The sequence below is a fragment of the Ambystoma mexicanum genome, chromosome 5q (assembly GCF_040938575.1).
Source record: "Ambystoma mexicanum isolate Mex_15411 chromosome 5q, UKY_AmexF1_1, whole genome shotgun sequence".
Classification (NCBI taxonomy): Eukaryota; Metazoa; Chordata; class Amphibia; order Caudata; family Ambystomatidae; genus Ambystoma; species Ambystoma mexicanum.
In genome coordinates, this window is record NC_090933.1 from 82,140,189 (window position 1) to 82,156,681 (window position 16,493).

The 16,493-nt window shown below is 43.4% G+C and overlaps 1 protein-coding gene across 1 annotated transcript in view; it reads right to left on the bottom strand.

Annotated features, from left to right (window-relative positions):
• Nucleotides 1–3,291: 3,291 nt before the first annotated feature.
• The window catches only part of LOC138497230 (band 4.1-like protein 4B), a 471,210-nt gene continuing 458,008 nt past the window's right edge, over nt 3,292–16,493 (bottom strand). Inside the window, exon 10 of the mRNA XM_069620556.1 lies at nt 3,292–12,943. Within this exon, the coding sequence (XP_069476657.1) occupies nt 12,874–12,943 (70 nt within the window). The 3' untranslated portion in view covers nt 3,292–12,873. The remainder of the gene's footprint in view (nt 12,944–16,493) is intronic.

Consider the following 16,493-nt stretch of genomic DNA (forward strand, 5'->3'; position numbering starts at 1 on the left):
CGAACCAACCGACCTCCCCCACTCCTAGACGTACACAAAAGAAAAGCTAGCCTGGTAAAACATGCCTGTTTGCTCACCCGTTCCACAGAATATTCGGCAAGTGTAGATGGGTGTACATATTCAACAGGAAAGGTACCTCTCAAATTGTGGTCGTACCGCCTACCTTATCACCCCTCATTTGCTTTACCCCAGTCCAAAAGATATGCATGCAGATGAAAGTAATTTGTCCTATAGGACTGGCCCATAGAGTTATATTGGGGCAATTAATCTCTATGAGCATTTTGAGTTATCTGTATTGCAGTCCTACCCTTGGTCCATATTATCGCATAGAGATTTCTTTCCCATGCCCCTTTCACTCAGAATTTAAACTGTTCCTTTAAAACATTTTGGGTACAGTCTAACCATACATTGCTAGTGACACATTTCTAAGAAAATTGTTGCAAAGAACAAAAAAATTGGGCCAAATCTTTTCCAAGATTTGAAAAGTTCTGTAACTTTAGCTGATAAGGCCAGCTTTGCAAACAGCTTATTGCCTGCTTTATGGACTTTCGATGGCTGTATTTCTATTCAGGAATTTGACCTTTATAAGAATAGTGTGAGCGGACGTGAATTTATTGTCATCTCCAAAAACAAGGTAAGTGTGCAGCAACATGTGAGCTGTTCCCTAAGACTTGCAAAAGAGAGACCATATCATTTGCTCTTTGCAGAATCTACATGGGCATGTTCTCTTGCTAGGCAATAGTCTGTTTGTTGTAAGAAGCCATCCATCGCACTGCTCTATCAGCTGTAGCATCCAACATTAGCAGTGTACCTGCTCTTATAATCGTGTTTCCCTTCATCCCTGACTTGCATCTAATCTGATCTGACATGCTCTATTGATGATAACTCTGGGCGTGGGGAGCAAATGACTGCAACCCCTTGCTAATGTCCCGTCTACCCGAATGTCCACAAAGTCATTTTCAAGGAATTTAGTGGGAATATATAACTTAACACTTAGGAACACGACACAAGCCACATACTTTACAAAATAATGGGTGAAATAGATGCTCCTTTTTCTTAGAAACACATTACAAGAACATATGCGAAGACAGTGTTAAGTTTACCACAACAATAGCCATGGTCGAAGTCACCTATTTCCCAATGTGGACAGAAAATAGAACAGCAGTTCTTTAAGTGGAAGGATAACCTTGCAGCAGCACAATGGTCAAATACAATGGATCCCCAAGCCCCCTGCAAGGGCATCAAAGGTGGATTGCCTGGTGTAAAGCTCCTCTCCCCCTGTTCATTGGGAATTACAGTGTTCTGTGTAAATTATTTCTGTTCAGTGGGAGAGACATAAAGAACAGACAAGAAATACTAACTCTGTCAAAGGTGTGAGGCAAATGTGATAACCGTCCTAGACAGGAACAAAAGGCTAAGATTGTTTCTGCTTATTCCTGTTATTACCTCTGCCTGGCAATGATTGTGAGGAAACCCATTTTACCACTTGTTAATCTGTAGGCACGCGAAAATCATGTGTTGCATCATACAGCAAAGTATACTCAGGAAACTGTTGTACTGATATAGTCGCTAGCCGGAAACCTATCAAATACGATTTTTTGTCGTGTTTTTGGCTCCTGAGACCTTTATCAGGGTGCCCTTTTCTGTCAGATACTCCTCAACTACTATTGCATTTGCATCAAAAATGTCACATATACATGTCACATGTAGTGTGCATAGCGGTGAACTGACCACACCAAGTTTTCTCTGAGGGCTTCGGGTGGTAGTTTTGTAAAACAGCTTTGTAGAGTACGATACAGACTGGATGCAGTCAATGAAATCTCCAAGAGTAGAACGTGTTTATCTAAATACACCTTGAATATAATTAAGTCACTTTAAGTGCACCATATATGTAGAAAGCTGTGTTATCTGAATACCTTGTGTCTTTATTTGTTCTGTATCTGATAGTGAGGTAAGTGTGTGTATAAATGCATGTATGTATGGGATTTATAAAGCGCAAACCAAGCTGGGAAGGAATGAAGCACTATGCATAGGGGTCAAATCCAAGGGGTATCAAGTAGTGTGGGGTAGCTGGGATAGATATGAAGAGCATGGTAAGGGAGAGTTAGGCTTTAGTGGAGAAATTGACGATTGGCAAAATGTCCTTTGAAGAGTAGGGTATTCACGTCCTTACGGAAGTCTAGGGCAGCCTTATCTGTGTTGGTAACTTGTTCTAAAGGCCTGTTCCAGTGTTTTCCCCTCACAGCATTCTTTGTTTCCAGACAGGCAGGATGTGACTTCTGGTGGTACTCTGGCCTTTGGCAATTGTGAGAAACCAGAAGGTGTCTTACTTGCTAGGCCCCAGGGATCTGTCATCCAGGTGGCCAGGACAGGCCATCGCTTTAGGATCCAGTTCCTGTGAGTGGACCAGTGCGGGAGGATCACCTGGGTGAGGGGTCTTCGGGGAGTGGGAAACCAGATGGTGAGACGTGGTATCCCCTTGCTTATAACACTGTTACACCATCCTACCACGATATTTAGAACCCCTCCTTTACAACGCAAACACTTTCTAATGGACAGTCCGCTATAGAAGGAAGCAGACTAACACCCGAGCCATACAACTGACGTGTCCCAATACAATGGTCAGGCAATTACTGATCATCACACACACCTGACTTCCATTACACTTCCCCACACGGATAAAAGGCGGAGAACGGGAGCACACTCTGAGCGAGGCAAAGCTCACAAGGAAACAGCATTTCCAAGATGGCAGTTTAACGAGAGGAGAAAGGCGGCAAAACGGAGGTTCCCTTGACCTTTTCAACAAGAACTGTTACTTTAACGAAACCATGACAACAGAAAGCGTAAGACCATTAAACCAGGCTAAAGAATCCTGCATTGTTATGTTATGTTAAGTAATTTGGAATGCGCACCTGGTACCCGAAGGCTGATGGGCGCAGACCAACAAACACAAAACAGGCCACAAAAACAGCTAAATTATTGTCTATCCATTGTCCCACTGGGCGGGTTTAGGCAAAAAGCAATGTTTTCAGTTTCTTTTTTAAAAGTTCTGTTGAAACCAACGTTCTTATTGAGGATGGAAGGGCATTCCAAGCAATGGGTGCTGCAACTTCAAATGACCCCTGCCTCGTTTTGTTGGTCTTATGCCGGGGTACACTGAGTGTATTAGAATTATCTGATCTAAGTGACCTTCCCTTGTCCTTCACGATTATTGCTTCCTCCCATTGTGCGGCAGAGGTACCCGGGGCCCTCCCGCGTCAGTAATGAAGGTGGGGAGAATCTCCAGCCATGTGGTACTGTCCTTGGCTCCAAGAACAAAGCCATTTCAGTAAAAGCAGCACAGCCGGCGAGTTGGGGGGACCAATACAAAACCAGTCTCTGTTGAAGCCAAGTTTGCAAGCTGCAACATTGTATGACGAGCGCAGGAACAAACTTTGTTAAGACGTGTGTGATAAGAGATGCAAATTAAGTTAAACTGCTGATGAGAGATTGAACTTTAAAGCAATCTACAATACTTTTAACGGAGTGGTCCGGCACCACGTGTGTGTTCAATTGAAAGGTCTCTGTAAGTTATCCAGTTGAGAAGTAATAACAGTAGATAAAGTTGGACCGAGCCAGGCAGAGGGAGATCAAGTGAAAGAGAGCAAATAAATGTGAATCGTAGTGGTTCTGCGACAGGTCAAGTCAAATCCTGTGCACAGTCGAAAATCTTGGATTTCGATGAAGTAGAGAAAGTTTGGAAAAGTACATGGAATTGGTCCGAGCCCAACAGAGGAAGATTTATTGACCTATTTTGTTAAAGTGGGTTTGAGCCCAGCGGAGGGGGGCCCGAGGTGATTCGAAAATCACCCAAGACATTGTGCTTGAGAACTCTGAGAAGAAAGGAACTTTTGAATGTTTGTTTGTCGCATCATGCCCTCTGAAGTAAGAGACTTTGAATGGCAAAGAGACTTTGACATGGAAGGCCCTGATACTCAAATGTGAACTGCATCCTCGTGCTAGAGAAGCCAGAGACTGTGCTAAGCTTGAGTGTGCAGCCTTGTCCAGTGCTGAAAACATGGAGAAGGGAGACCAATGCCTTGAATATCCTGACCTATCATTTCTTGAACACTTTTCTTTAGCATAACCTTGTTTCAGACACTATTTTGTATTTAGAAGTAAGGATTGGCAATAGGTTTATTAGTATAGGCCCTTTTATTTTGACAAACTCGACTAGGACTGTGTTATTATTTGAAGGTCGTAGCTTGCTCCCATCATTAGATTTAGGTTTAGCATTTTTCAAACCCAATTGAAGTTCAATTAACACCCTTGAACTGTGGTCACTTGTGAATGTCTTACTGTTTGGTACCATGCCTTCCTTACATACGGTGTCAGGGTGGGATATGATTCAATTGATAAAAATTTAGAATCCATGCTGATAATCGTTGTACCACCAGAAGGGGAAAATAGAATCGTTGACCTCCTTGACTTTAACCGTCTAACCACTCTAAAATAAGTTTTGCTCTTCCAGCTGCACGTCTTAACTGGTCAACAGAATTTGTTTTTTAAAACCCAGTTGTTATTAGATACCGTTGCACTGTCCCACTATGACATCCAAGAGTGGGATTGAATAATCTTAAAAATATGACGAGCACACACCTTCATTAGACCTAGCGCTTTGAAGCCCCTTTGTCCCGAACCTTTTTTTTTGGTACCAAATTAACTCCGGTCCCTGGTCCATCAGGTCTAGAAAGCAATCATTCTAAATCTCCCCCTTCAGCGGAATCAGACTTGGAGGAGTCTGACAAATTCGAAACTCTATCAGAGGGAGTTGAGACCTGTTTCTTTTCTGACTCAGAAAAAACTACAGAAATAACTCTTTCCCTGCCGGAAGAAATGGCCGACGTGGCAGCTGTCATGGCCCAGCTGGCCACTGATCAGATTCAGGCCGAAGGCTAGGCTTTAAAAAAATTTAACAAAATTGATTGAGTTACAGGCAAGACCCCTGCTACCTGAAGGGATACTCAAACCATACCAAGGTCTCGGGAGGATAGCTCAGGGGCAACATGCTCGCCTTGGAAGCAAGATGACACAGAGCAACATAGGTTTGATCCCCGGATCCATGCTTAGAAACCTCTCAGTATTAAGCATATCATATTTCAAGAGGGCGAAGATCTAGGGAATTTCTTTTTGAATTCCGAACAATTATCTGAACAGTTAGGGTGGGAAGAAAATCTAAAAATTTTTCAACTAGGACCTCTGCTGAAAGGTGAACTACAGACCATCTACCAGTTACATAATCTTGCCCAGGGAGCTAGCTTTATGTCTATAAGAGAGGGGCTTTTACAAAGGGTAGGTCAAACCTGTAACTTCTATTGGCAAAAATTAAGGGCCATTAGACTAAACTCTGGTGAACTCCCCTCGAATTGGGAGAACGAATTAAAAACATGATCGCTCTTTGGATTAAACACAAAAACAATGGAAGAATTGGTAGAAAGTATTACGTTAGAACAATTGGCCTACTCTTTACATCTCTTTTTGCAAAAGGCAGTATTACAACTTAATCGAACTATCCTAGCCATGACCATTGAGACTGCCCAAAACCACTCTGATGCAGCCAAACACTTCCACTCGGTACACCGAAGTGAGGAGTGGAAAGATCACAAACGTACTCACTGGCCCCAAACCCAAGTATTAGATAGGGGAAGAAGATCCCATAAAACCAAGGAATGGATACCAAAAGAAAGAATGGAAGTTAAAAGACCTGAACCTAGAAGTAGAGAGGAAAGTAAAAGAGAAGAACCCAAGGGAATCAAACCATCTCCTCCCATTTGCTTTTCATGTAGGGAAACTGGCCACTTCCCCAGAAACTGTCCGTAAAATGTAAAGGAAGAACCAATGGAAATAGACTGTCTAAAAGGGGACGAGTGACAGGAATCCAAAGAAGATCTGGAAACCATCAGCATATGTTTATGTCAGACCTCCGCTGGCTTCATATATGAACAGGCCTTGATAAATGGGAACAATTAAAGGCATTAACTGACTCAGGCAGCAAACAAACCGCCATAAGAGCCGATTTGGATACAGCAACCAACCTTGAGGATGCCACCCTAGTTAAAGTTACATGTGTACACATGGATAACGAAATATACCCCACGATACCCGTATACATTAACATCAAGGACGAGGCATATGTAATATCATTGGCCATCATTCCTTGACTCCCCAAAGAAGTAATTGTGGGAAAGGACTTCCCTGCATTTTCCACTCATTTGCGGGAGTCTCCAACTGTCTATAGGGAATTTATACCACAAGACTACTGGCACTCCAACTGTTACTCCCAAACCATTCAAATGTGGGATTGGACAGAGACAGAAGACCATGAGCCTACCATTTACCAAGAGCCTTCCATGAAACATAAAGAGCACATAAATCCAGAGTCACCCCCTCGAGGCCAGTTTATGGAATACATTTCAGAGACAAATAGAAACACCTTGCCTCTGCCAGCACAGAGGAAAAGAAATCCATGGAATATGTGAGAGTCCTTGGATATATCTTGTTCTTTTTCTATCCAAGGTCTTCAAATCGAAGAACCTAGAAAAAGAATAAATATATCCACCTCGCATAGGGGAAAGGCATGTGAAAAACCAGAAGGTATGTCACCGGGTAGTCCCCGGGGATCTGTCATCCAGGTGGCCAGGACACGGGCATTGCTTTTGGATCCAGTTCCTGAGGTGGACCAGTGTGGCAGGATCACCTGGGTGAGAGGTCTTCAGGGAGTGGGAATGGGACACAGGATGATGAGACACGATATCCCCTTCCTTATAACACCTTTACCCGATCCTACCAAGTAGGATATTTAGGAACTTTAACCCCCCCCCCCCCCCGACACCCTTTACAACACGAACACTTTCTCACGGACAACCCACTATGAGAGAAAACAGACTAACACCCGAGCCGTATACCTGACCTGTCCCACTACAATTGTCAGGCAAGGTCAGGCAATTACTGATCATCATACACACCTGACTTTCATTTCACTTCCCCACACAGATAAACGGCAGAGCACGAGAGCACACTCTGAGCGAGGCAAAGTACATGAGGAAACAGCAGTTACAAGATGGCAGTTTAACTAGAGGAAAAAGACCTCAAAACAGAAGGGGGTCACAAGGAGGGAAGTTCCCTTGACCTTTTCGACAAGGAACCATTACTTTCACGAAACCTCGAGAACAGAAAGCGTAAGACCAGGAAACCAGGCTGAAGAATCCTGCATTGTGCGTCAGAGGTACCCAGGGCCCTCTACCGGGTACTTTAGTAATCAAGGTGGGGAGAATCTCCAGCCACTGTTGTACTGACCTTGGCTCCAAGAACCAAGCTCCTTCATTAAAAGCAACACAGACAGTGAATTGGGGAGATCGATACAAGACTGGTCTGTGTTAAAGCCAAGGTTGCAAGCAGCAACATTGTATGGCGAGTGCTGGAACGAATATTGTTAAAAGGAGTGTGATAAGAGACGCAAATTAAGTTAAACTGCTGATGAGTGATTGAACTTTAAAGCAAGCTACAATTCCTTTGACGGAGTGGTCTGGCACCACATGGGTGCTCAATCGAAGGCCTCTGTAAGGTATCCAGTTGAGAAGTAATAACAGAAGATAAAGTTAGTCCAAGCCCGGCAGAGGGAGATCAATTGAAAGAGAATGAATAAATGTGAATTGAAGTTGTCCTGCGATGGGTCAAGTCAAATCCCACGCAGTTGAAAGTCTTGGATTTCGAGGAAGTAGAGAAAGTTTGGAAAAGTACATGGATTTGTACGGGCCTGAGAGAGGGTGATCAATTGACATATTGTGTTAAAGTGGGTCTGAACCCGGCAGAGGGGGGCCCTGGGTCAATCAAAAATCACCCAATAAGTTGTGTGTGAGAATCCTGAGGTGAAAGGAACTTTTGAATGTTTGTTTGTCGCATCAGGCCCTCTGAAGTAAGAGACTTTGAATGGCAGAGAGACTTTGACATAGAAGGCCCTCATACTGAGATTTGAAGTGCATCCTCGTGCTGAGAAGCCAGAGACTGCGCTAAGCTCAAGTGTGCTGCCTTATCCCGTGCTGAAAACATGGGGAAGGGAGACCAACGGCTTGGATATCCTGACATATCATTTCTTGAACACCTTTCTTTAGCATAAACTTTTTCCCAAACTATTTTGTCTTTAGAAGTAAGGATTGGCAAAAGGTTTATTACTATAGGCCCTTTTATTTTGACAGACTCAACTAGGACTGTGTTATTATTATGTGATGGTCGTAGCTTGCTCCCATCTTTAGATTTAGGTTTAGATAGGTGTTTATCATACACAATTGAAGTTCAATTAACACCCTTGACTTGTAATTGGAATTGGTTATTTATAATGCGCTCAATACCCAGAGGTTTAATACCGAGAGGTTTCTAAGCACGGACCGGGGTATTGAACCTGTGTTGCTCCAGGGTATTGAACCTGTATTGCTCCTGCGTCGTTTTGCTTCCAAGGCGAACGTGTTGCCCCCTGAGTTATCCTCCCGGTCCAATCTGTGGTCACTTGTGTTTCTTTTACTATTTGATACCATGCCTTCCTTACACAATGGTGAATGTCTGGCTATATGTTATTTTAATGCTGAGATAACAGCAAAATGCATTTATAACGAGACATAAATAACTTTAAAAAAAATAACGAGTTACCTTTTTCACCGCTCATATCATCTGCATGCAGTCTGTATTTATAGTCTGTGAGTGCCATCTAGTGGCCCTTTCAGCAGTTTGATTCCCATTGTCATTGATGTCTGACATCTTTTTTCCAACTCATAGGGCCTGATCACGACCTCGGCGGTAACGCTAACGCTATTAGCGCGGAGGCTATTAGCGCGATCGCCATAGCCCCCAGCGCTAATAGCGCGGGATCACAAGTTGGGCGGACTTGGAAGTCCCCATTCCCCATTGAGCCCATTCGGGAATGCCCCGTTCCCCATTGGGCTCAATGGGGAAAATTTGCGCTCTTGCCGCCGGCGGATTTCCCGCCGGCGGTAATAGCGCAAATTTTCAGCAGATTTCCCCCCAGCCAAGAGCTGGGGCGAAATCCGCCGAAGCCCTGCTTCGGCGGACCCTTAAATCCGGCGGTAATAGCGCTACCGCCGGATTTAAGGGTTACCGCCGAGGTCGTGATCAGGCCCTATAGTATCTTCTTCCTAAATTTTTCTCACAAATTCCTTTTAGGGGTAGACCACCTGACCCACCTCGGACCTATCCTACCCCTGAACCCTCTTTTCCCGCTCCCTTTTATACTTTTTTCAGCTGAAGTGTAATTAGTCTTTTTTTAACACCTAAATCTCACGGCTGCCCTTTTACCTTGATACCTTTAGTTTAATATTTTTTCAACATGTAGTTATTTTTTACCCTCTTTATTAAAGGAAATCGATATTTTGACACCTTTGAAAAATGTCTCTTTTTTTTATTTTAGCGTTATTATTACTGGTCAGCTACCGAATGTCTCAGCCAGGTAGGGTGCTGTTTTGACTGCAAATGCTTTGTAGGTGATTCGGGCTGTGATTTACCAAACCACCTCAACCCTACAGAATCCCGACCTAACCTGCCTCACTAGGATACTGCAATGTTTCAGGCCTGAACGCATGCCGGTTCTCTTACAAAAGTCGACAAGTGTAAATGAGCAGAAAAAACATTAATAGATGCACGAACGCACATAAGGTCAGTTAACACAATTCTGAAATGTTAACAGACGGCCAAATTAAAAAGGGCACTGCCACCTGAAGCAGAACATACATCAGGAGATGTCTGCGATGGAAGCTTTTAACTTGGGAACTGCAGACTGGGGCATTAGCCTTACTGTATTGCACTGTGTTCAGGCCTGAACTTGTCATTTTCAAACAAAAAAAGAGCTTTATTGTATGTTTCCTAGTCAATTTCATGTCTTTCTTTCTTGCTGACATAAGTAAAGTAGGTGTTGATTGAAGCACATGGTGCTTAGTTTTCTCATATGAAAACAAAATTCCCTTGTAAATTCATGATCCCCCAAATATAGAACACGCCTCACAAAGATGTGTACTCTACCAGATCAGGATGTGCTTGGAGCAGGTGAGAATTGCACCTGTTGTGTTATTGTACACGGACATGCCGTTTGGAGGTTGCCAGGAGTACCAGCTGTTACACCTAGCATTTACGTTGGTACCCTTAGCGCCGCACCTGCAACCCCTGGGTCAAATGTCACAAGTGGCAACATTGGGAAAAGAAAGAAAACAGGGCTCTCCCCAAGACACGTTTACTTTCAGCTCTTCTGCTCCCTTGGCCTTCCACAGACAGCAGCGGACCCACATACGGAGTGAGAAGCAACCAGGCCTGTGACACAATACCTTGCAAGTTAAGTCTATTCCAGGCATCTGAGGCCTTTAGTGCAATAGCATGACCTTTGTGAGACCTCTGACCCAGACATGAAACGCTGCGCCCTGCCGATGGTGACCATGTGAAGCCTATGAGGCATTATTCGATATAGGGTGGCATTTCTAGGCATTGGTGTTGCACTTGACATGTGATGACAACATGCTGGCATGCGAGCTGGCGCCTTGCATATGATGACTGCATTGGGGAGATGAGAAATGTACTGACGTGAGGTGACAATGCCAAGCAATGTTGGAGTGCCCTTGGCTTGAGATTGCAGGAGGGCATGTGAGGCTTTACCTTGCATATAGCAACTATTCCTTGCATGTAGAACTATAAATGGCCAAGATTGCACTAAAATAGCCTTCTGTCTCGCACTTATTGGAGCTTTTTTTGTTTACATATGTCATGGTCAAGGTTGGTGTGACATAACTTCCTGTGGTAATTGTCAGGTGAAAGGTGCATTGGTGTCAGTTCCTGTGATGTCATCTGGCATGTGTTGTCACTTATGCTACCCCTGGCATTTTGGTGAATTAAGGCCACAGGTTACACCTGATTTACAAAGCCTAAAACGGGGGACAATCTGGTCGTGCCAGGGGCATATCTGAGCAAATCTTGGGGAACTGCATTAGTACATGAGCGTTTCAAAGATGCTTGAAGAAATGTTCTGATTTGCTGCAGTTGTAGGTCTTGTGAAAGGGAGCAGGTACACATCTGAGGTGCTCCTAATGAATCTCCGTCTTTGTTCCAGTGCAAATCTAGGTGAATCTGTCCCATAGTGTCTAGTGCAGGAGTCTCTTACTCGTTGTTTACTTCACTAATGGAAGTGAAGATCCGGCCTAGACACAAGGCCATGCAGTGGTCTTATGAAGATGTTGCCATCCATGTTGCGCGTAGACAGTAAGATAGGTCAGTGATTTAAAGGCTCGCTTCAGAGAATTATGCAACCTGCAGCCACAAGACCGAATCCCGGAAGGGTCGCCTCAGTCTTTTTATCCTTTCCGAGAATGATACATAGAACACAATCGAGCTGCCTAATAAAAACATCCATTATTACAGTGCGTGGAGGAGGGTTTCATCTGACAGAAAATGCTACTCAAAAGGTGATGACGTTATATATTGAAGCAGAGACATTTCTTGAAATCTGACATTGAAATATTTCCTGAGACTTTGCTCCTGGAAACATCTACTTGATGAAGTGTTGTGCAGTGGAAACATCCCTAGTGCTATATCAAATCAAATAGAAAATGGTATTTCCATTTTCTCTCCAGTTGACAACATTTTAGATTAGATTTAGATGATAAGTTTGTCTCATGTTTTTAGTAAAACCAGTATTTAAGTGTAAGCTATCTGCAGGTCTTAATACTTCCTCCATGATCAAGATGGAGCCTGTTGCCCAAAAATAAATGCTTTAGGAAAGTGGGTGTTCTGCGCGTGTGCACAGAAATTCTAACATGGGAGTACTACAAACATATTATTTTCTCATGACAAAAAAAATACGACACATAATCGCCAGCTGATGATGCAAATGTACAAACTCCTTCAACTGTCTGGTTCGCGACTTTTGGCTGCAGAGTACCTTGAAGAAAAGGCAGTCAAACATTACATTGCAGAACATAAATTAACGTATTCTTCAATTTACATATTTAAAAGTAATGAGTTCACTAATATTAAGGAGACCTTCGGTGATAGTCCTTGACGCTCAGTTGAGAATATACATATATTTCTCAACCGTATATCGTAGAAGCAAAATCGTTTGGGGGAATTGTGTTTGATATCATTTTGGTAGTTGGATCTAAAAAATACATACACCATATATATATATATATATATACATATATGGGTCGGAGGGGGTGGCGGGGTTGGGGGAATGGTGGAGGGAGGCTGGGGGGCCCACCTTAAAAGATGTCAGACTATGAAAATTATCTTGACCAAAATTTCTACTAAGAAAGTTGTGTTTCTACGAACCACCTAGAACCTTCCTAAACACATAATATTTCACAAAGGGCAGTGTTACACGACAGTAATAGAAAATGGCACATTTGTTCTCCCATCGGTCTATCAAAATAGTTTGTGTAATGTTGATCTCTGTTCATTTCTTTACATATGTACAGCTCAAGGTTTCCCAAGTGGAAACCGATCCTCATTTGTCCCCACCTTCCTCTCTTCCTCAATTCATGTAAAATAACCTTCCCATTCTTTCACGAGTGGTGTGCATCTCTCGTATAGCAAAGGTAATACGCGCTGTTGCTGACTTGTTCCCTAGCAGTGACGCCATAAATCCACTTGCTTTGCTTCCAAGCTCACACCGAGCCATCTCTCAGCTGCAGTACTTGAGATCACCAACAGTGCTGTGGGGGGCGGCCAGACGCTCCCATGAACACCTCTCCAAGAGGCCACGTGGTGTGAGCGCAGTGGAATGTAGACAGGCGGAAGGCACGTAGGAGGCCCCGGTCCATTCGCCATGCGACTTGAGCAGGCATTTCACAGCTCGGTCATCAGCAGCCTCTTCATCATCTTCTCTCGTTCGAGTTCCCGCCTCAGAGCCTCGGCGCTGAAATGATGGACATTTATTTAAAACCATTAGACATCACAAGCAGCGGAGATGCACTCACTGGTGGGCAGTTTTGTCATGATTTACACATAGTTACACATCTACTGCATGGGGAGGACAATACATTTCTGTAAAATACCTTCGAAGCCCTAAATGTTCACTACTCACTTATTTTTCCTAGCAAAACGCCTCTGTTGAAATGTTCTGAGCTACATAACCGCATTTATTTTTCTTTTCTAATCCTAGAAGGCACGTGAGCCCTAAACGATTTGCCATGCTCAGAGGTGCTCCAGCTTTTCAATGGGGGTAGGGCTGCTAAAAAGCGGATTCTCAGATTATGGAAGTCTACGGAACCCGCCCAGATATGGGGATTGGATAAAGATGCCCTCCTCTGATCCTCCACATCCCCATAATGGACGGGTGAAAGGGAAGGGGCAACTGTATTAAGACATATGAACTTGAATCCTTAAGGTGTACGGGTAAGAATGGGTTTCAGTGTTGGGGTACCCTGCAATCTGCATGCAGAGACAAATTGCAGGATCAAAAGGACTGTAAGATCCCGAAATGCACAGAAGACTCAGAAGGGAGACTGATGCAGCAGAAGACAATAGAGTGTACGAGTCCACTGGAAAAAGTTTCAGGGTTGGGGTAAAGGATTGAAGCATGGTGGTACTGTGCTACACCTTATCCAACCTGCTTCAGAGGACGTGGAGAGAAGTATTTGTGAGAACTGGTCTGGTATTGGGGGCCAACTTTGAGATCGATGCCAGGTTGGCTACCATTTAATCGATGACGCTTAAAGCAGTAACACACTTTACTATATTGTGTGTGGATAGATGGTCCCTCCACATCCACTCTGCTGTGCTGCTCCACCCCACCCCCCTCCGCCCTCCTCCTGCGGATAGGGGGCACATGGTGTTTTGTGTGGGATTCCCCACTTTGTCTTCTGTATTCCTTGGTTCAGTGTAGCAAGTGGCACTATTTAGGTCCTGGTTTAGGAGAGCAATGCTCATCTACTATTGATGTTGCCACATTTGTTTACTTTATGGGTGTGCTGGGCAACTTAAGTATTACTTGTTCTGCATGTGGCTTAGCTTTTGAAAAATAACGTGTTTGCAAACGAGAAAATAGTATATTAAACATCGGTAGACTTAGGAATGTCACTTGATCTTGTTGGTGACCTATCTGAAATTGATTTTACACATTGCCAGTCATGGGGTTCATTCCAAGTTTGCCGGTCTGGTAATAAAGTGCCGGTAATAACGTATACCAGCACTTTTACCGGACTGTCAAACTAAAAGCTGGAGGTAAATCCGACTGCTACCAGGAAAAAAACTGCTGGTAAAACTGGCATAATCCCATGTGTTCTTAAGTCAAACTGAATGATGCTCTTTTCAGTATAAAAGTTGGTTACATTTTTCGTTGTCTGATTTTCTCTGCTGTGCCATTGTTCGAATGCCATACAGAAGATTTTTAGATTTTGTTCTCTCAATTCTTATGTGACTATAATACATGGAAGCCTGCAGCATCTGTGTAAAAGTCTGTATATAAAATGTGCACCCGTGGAAGGGCATTCAGCCAATCAGGTGGCTGGAAAAGCAGGCGAGAACACACTGTGTACTGCCCATATTTTCTAGCCACCCAAGGCCATTCTCGGGTGGCGGCATCTTGATTATGGGGAGACATCCACTTTCCTGCTGGACCAGAGCTTTGCGCTCCGGTCCCAGTTCTCCTCCCGCCCACAGTGGCCTTGGAAATAAAAAAGGGACTAAGTCCCTTTTCCTATGGTGGTGCCAACTTGGTTTCTTTTCTTTTTTACGGGCGATTGGGCTCGCGCAATATGCGGAACCCATCTCCCATTAAACAAATACAAAATAAACTATTTGCATTTCGGATGAACCCCGGTGTGTGAAAAGCAATCACCCCCGATCAGGGCCCGATAACGGCTGTGAGCCCTTGCCTAGGCCCTTGCCTACCTAGGCTCAGGCTGGCGGGCTGCTACCAGACTTTTACGCCACCTGAGCGGGAGCGATTGCTACATTATCATTAGATTACAGTTCAAGTGGTCTTTGCGTGGTTGTGATTGGTCAATCTGTGGGCTATACGAACCGGTATAGCCCGCAATGTTAAGCGGAGTTCTTATCTGTGCGAACGCCACAGGCATGGGCCATTCAAAGCTCAATACGGAACGGAAAGAGTTAACGTTCTGTTCCGTGTTACACGTAGGAAAGCAATGTGAGCCATGTAGCCCTGCCCACTGAAAGGAAGCATGAAGGAACACTTTCGCAAGGAAAGCGTTTCAAAAAGCTGACAAGGAAAAGCAGAATGCTTTCCTAATATCGACCGTGTGTGCTTTCATTTTTGTCCGCATTCATTTTACGTGGAACCTTGCCCTAATGTCCTCGGTGCACTGTTCTATGGGAATTGGTAATCAAAAAGAAGGAGTTGTAAATGTAAGTTGATTGCTCTTTGTGTATTTTCATGTTAAATTTGTGTGTGTGTGTGTGTGTGCAAAGACGCCGTGCAAATGGTTTGCTACTCAATTTAAAGGTGCAATGCTTGAAAGGTAAAGGTTTTGGAGTGAATAAAAAAACACCTGAAATGTACTTAATTGGGATACTGGCCAGGCATACACACACCCTATTTCTCCTTAATAGCATACTCCTACCACCCAATCACCTTCCACCATCCTATAAAAAAAAACACAACCAAGTCAATGTGTCTGCAACATTTATGTCTAATTTCTCAATTCTTTCTACTTCAATCAGACATTTCTCATTTATTGTACTTTAATTAAAAATTCAGGGTGTTCTAATAGCTGAATTGACCTGCAGCTCGGCCCGTACCGGGCGTTATGGTCCCTCATACCTCATTAACTCAGTCTCCAGGGCCCATAACCCCCGGTACGGCACTCGCTGCAGGTCTATAAAGCTATAATAATACAATGACTACAATAATCACTTCCCTTGTTATTTTATAGACTATTCATGAGGTCACAAGGCCTGCTGCAAGAGTCAGCACATTGTGTGAAAGCCAGCTCTATTGACGAATTTCAACTGCTTCTAAAACATTTTTTATTAAAGCAAGAACTATCTTTTCAGACTCCTTTCTTTTGAATGTGCTTTCTTTGATAAGCCACAGCTATTAGTCAATAAATAAGTAGATATTTATAATGGAGTGAGCCCCCCTGATAAATCAGAATTGGCATTGACAGTGTTGTGGGGGCACCCTTTTATTATTAAAATCATTAAAACAAATAAGCACATTTTAACTAGTATATTAACGGTCACTCAGAAAACTTAGACCAGAGTAATAAATATGCATTATTGGACTTTTTACATTAACTACACAATTGAAAATATGTTGGACTCCTCTTGCACCCTTGCACTGGGGACAGATATAGGTTGTTCCTTGCTTCCTTTGTTTGCTTTGTTTAAGTTCTGATTTGTTCTCCTTTACTTTGATTTAGTCAGATTCTTTCAAATACCTATTTCCTATTGTATCAATCATATTACTGTGCGATATAGAAACATACCTCTGCGACATAAAA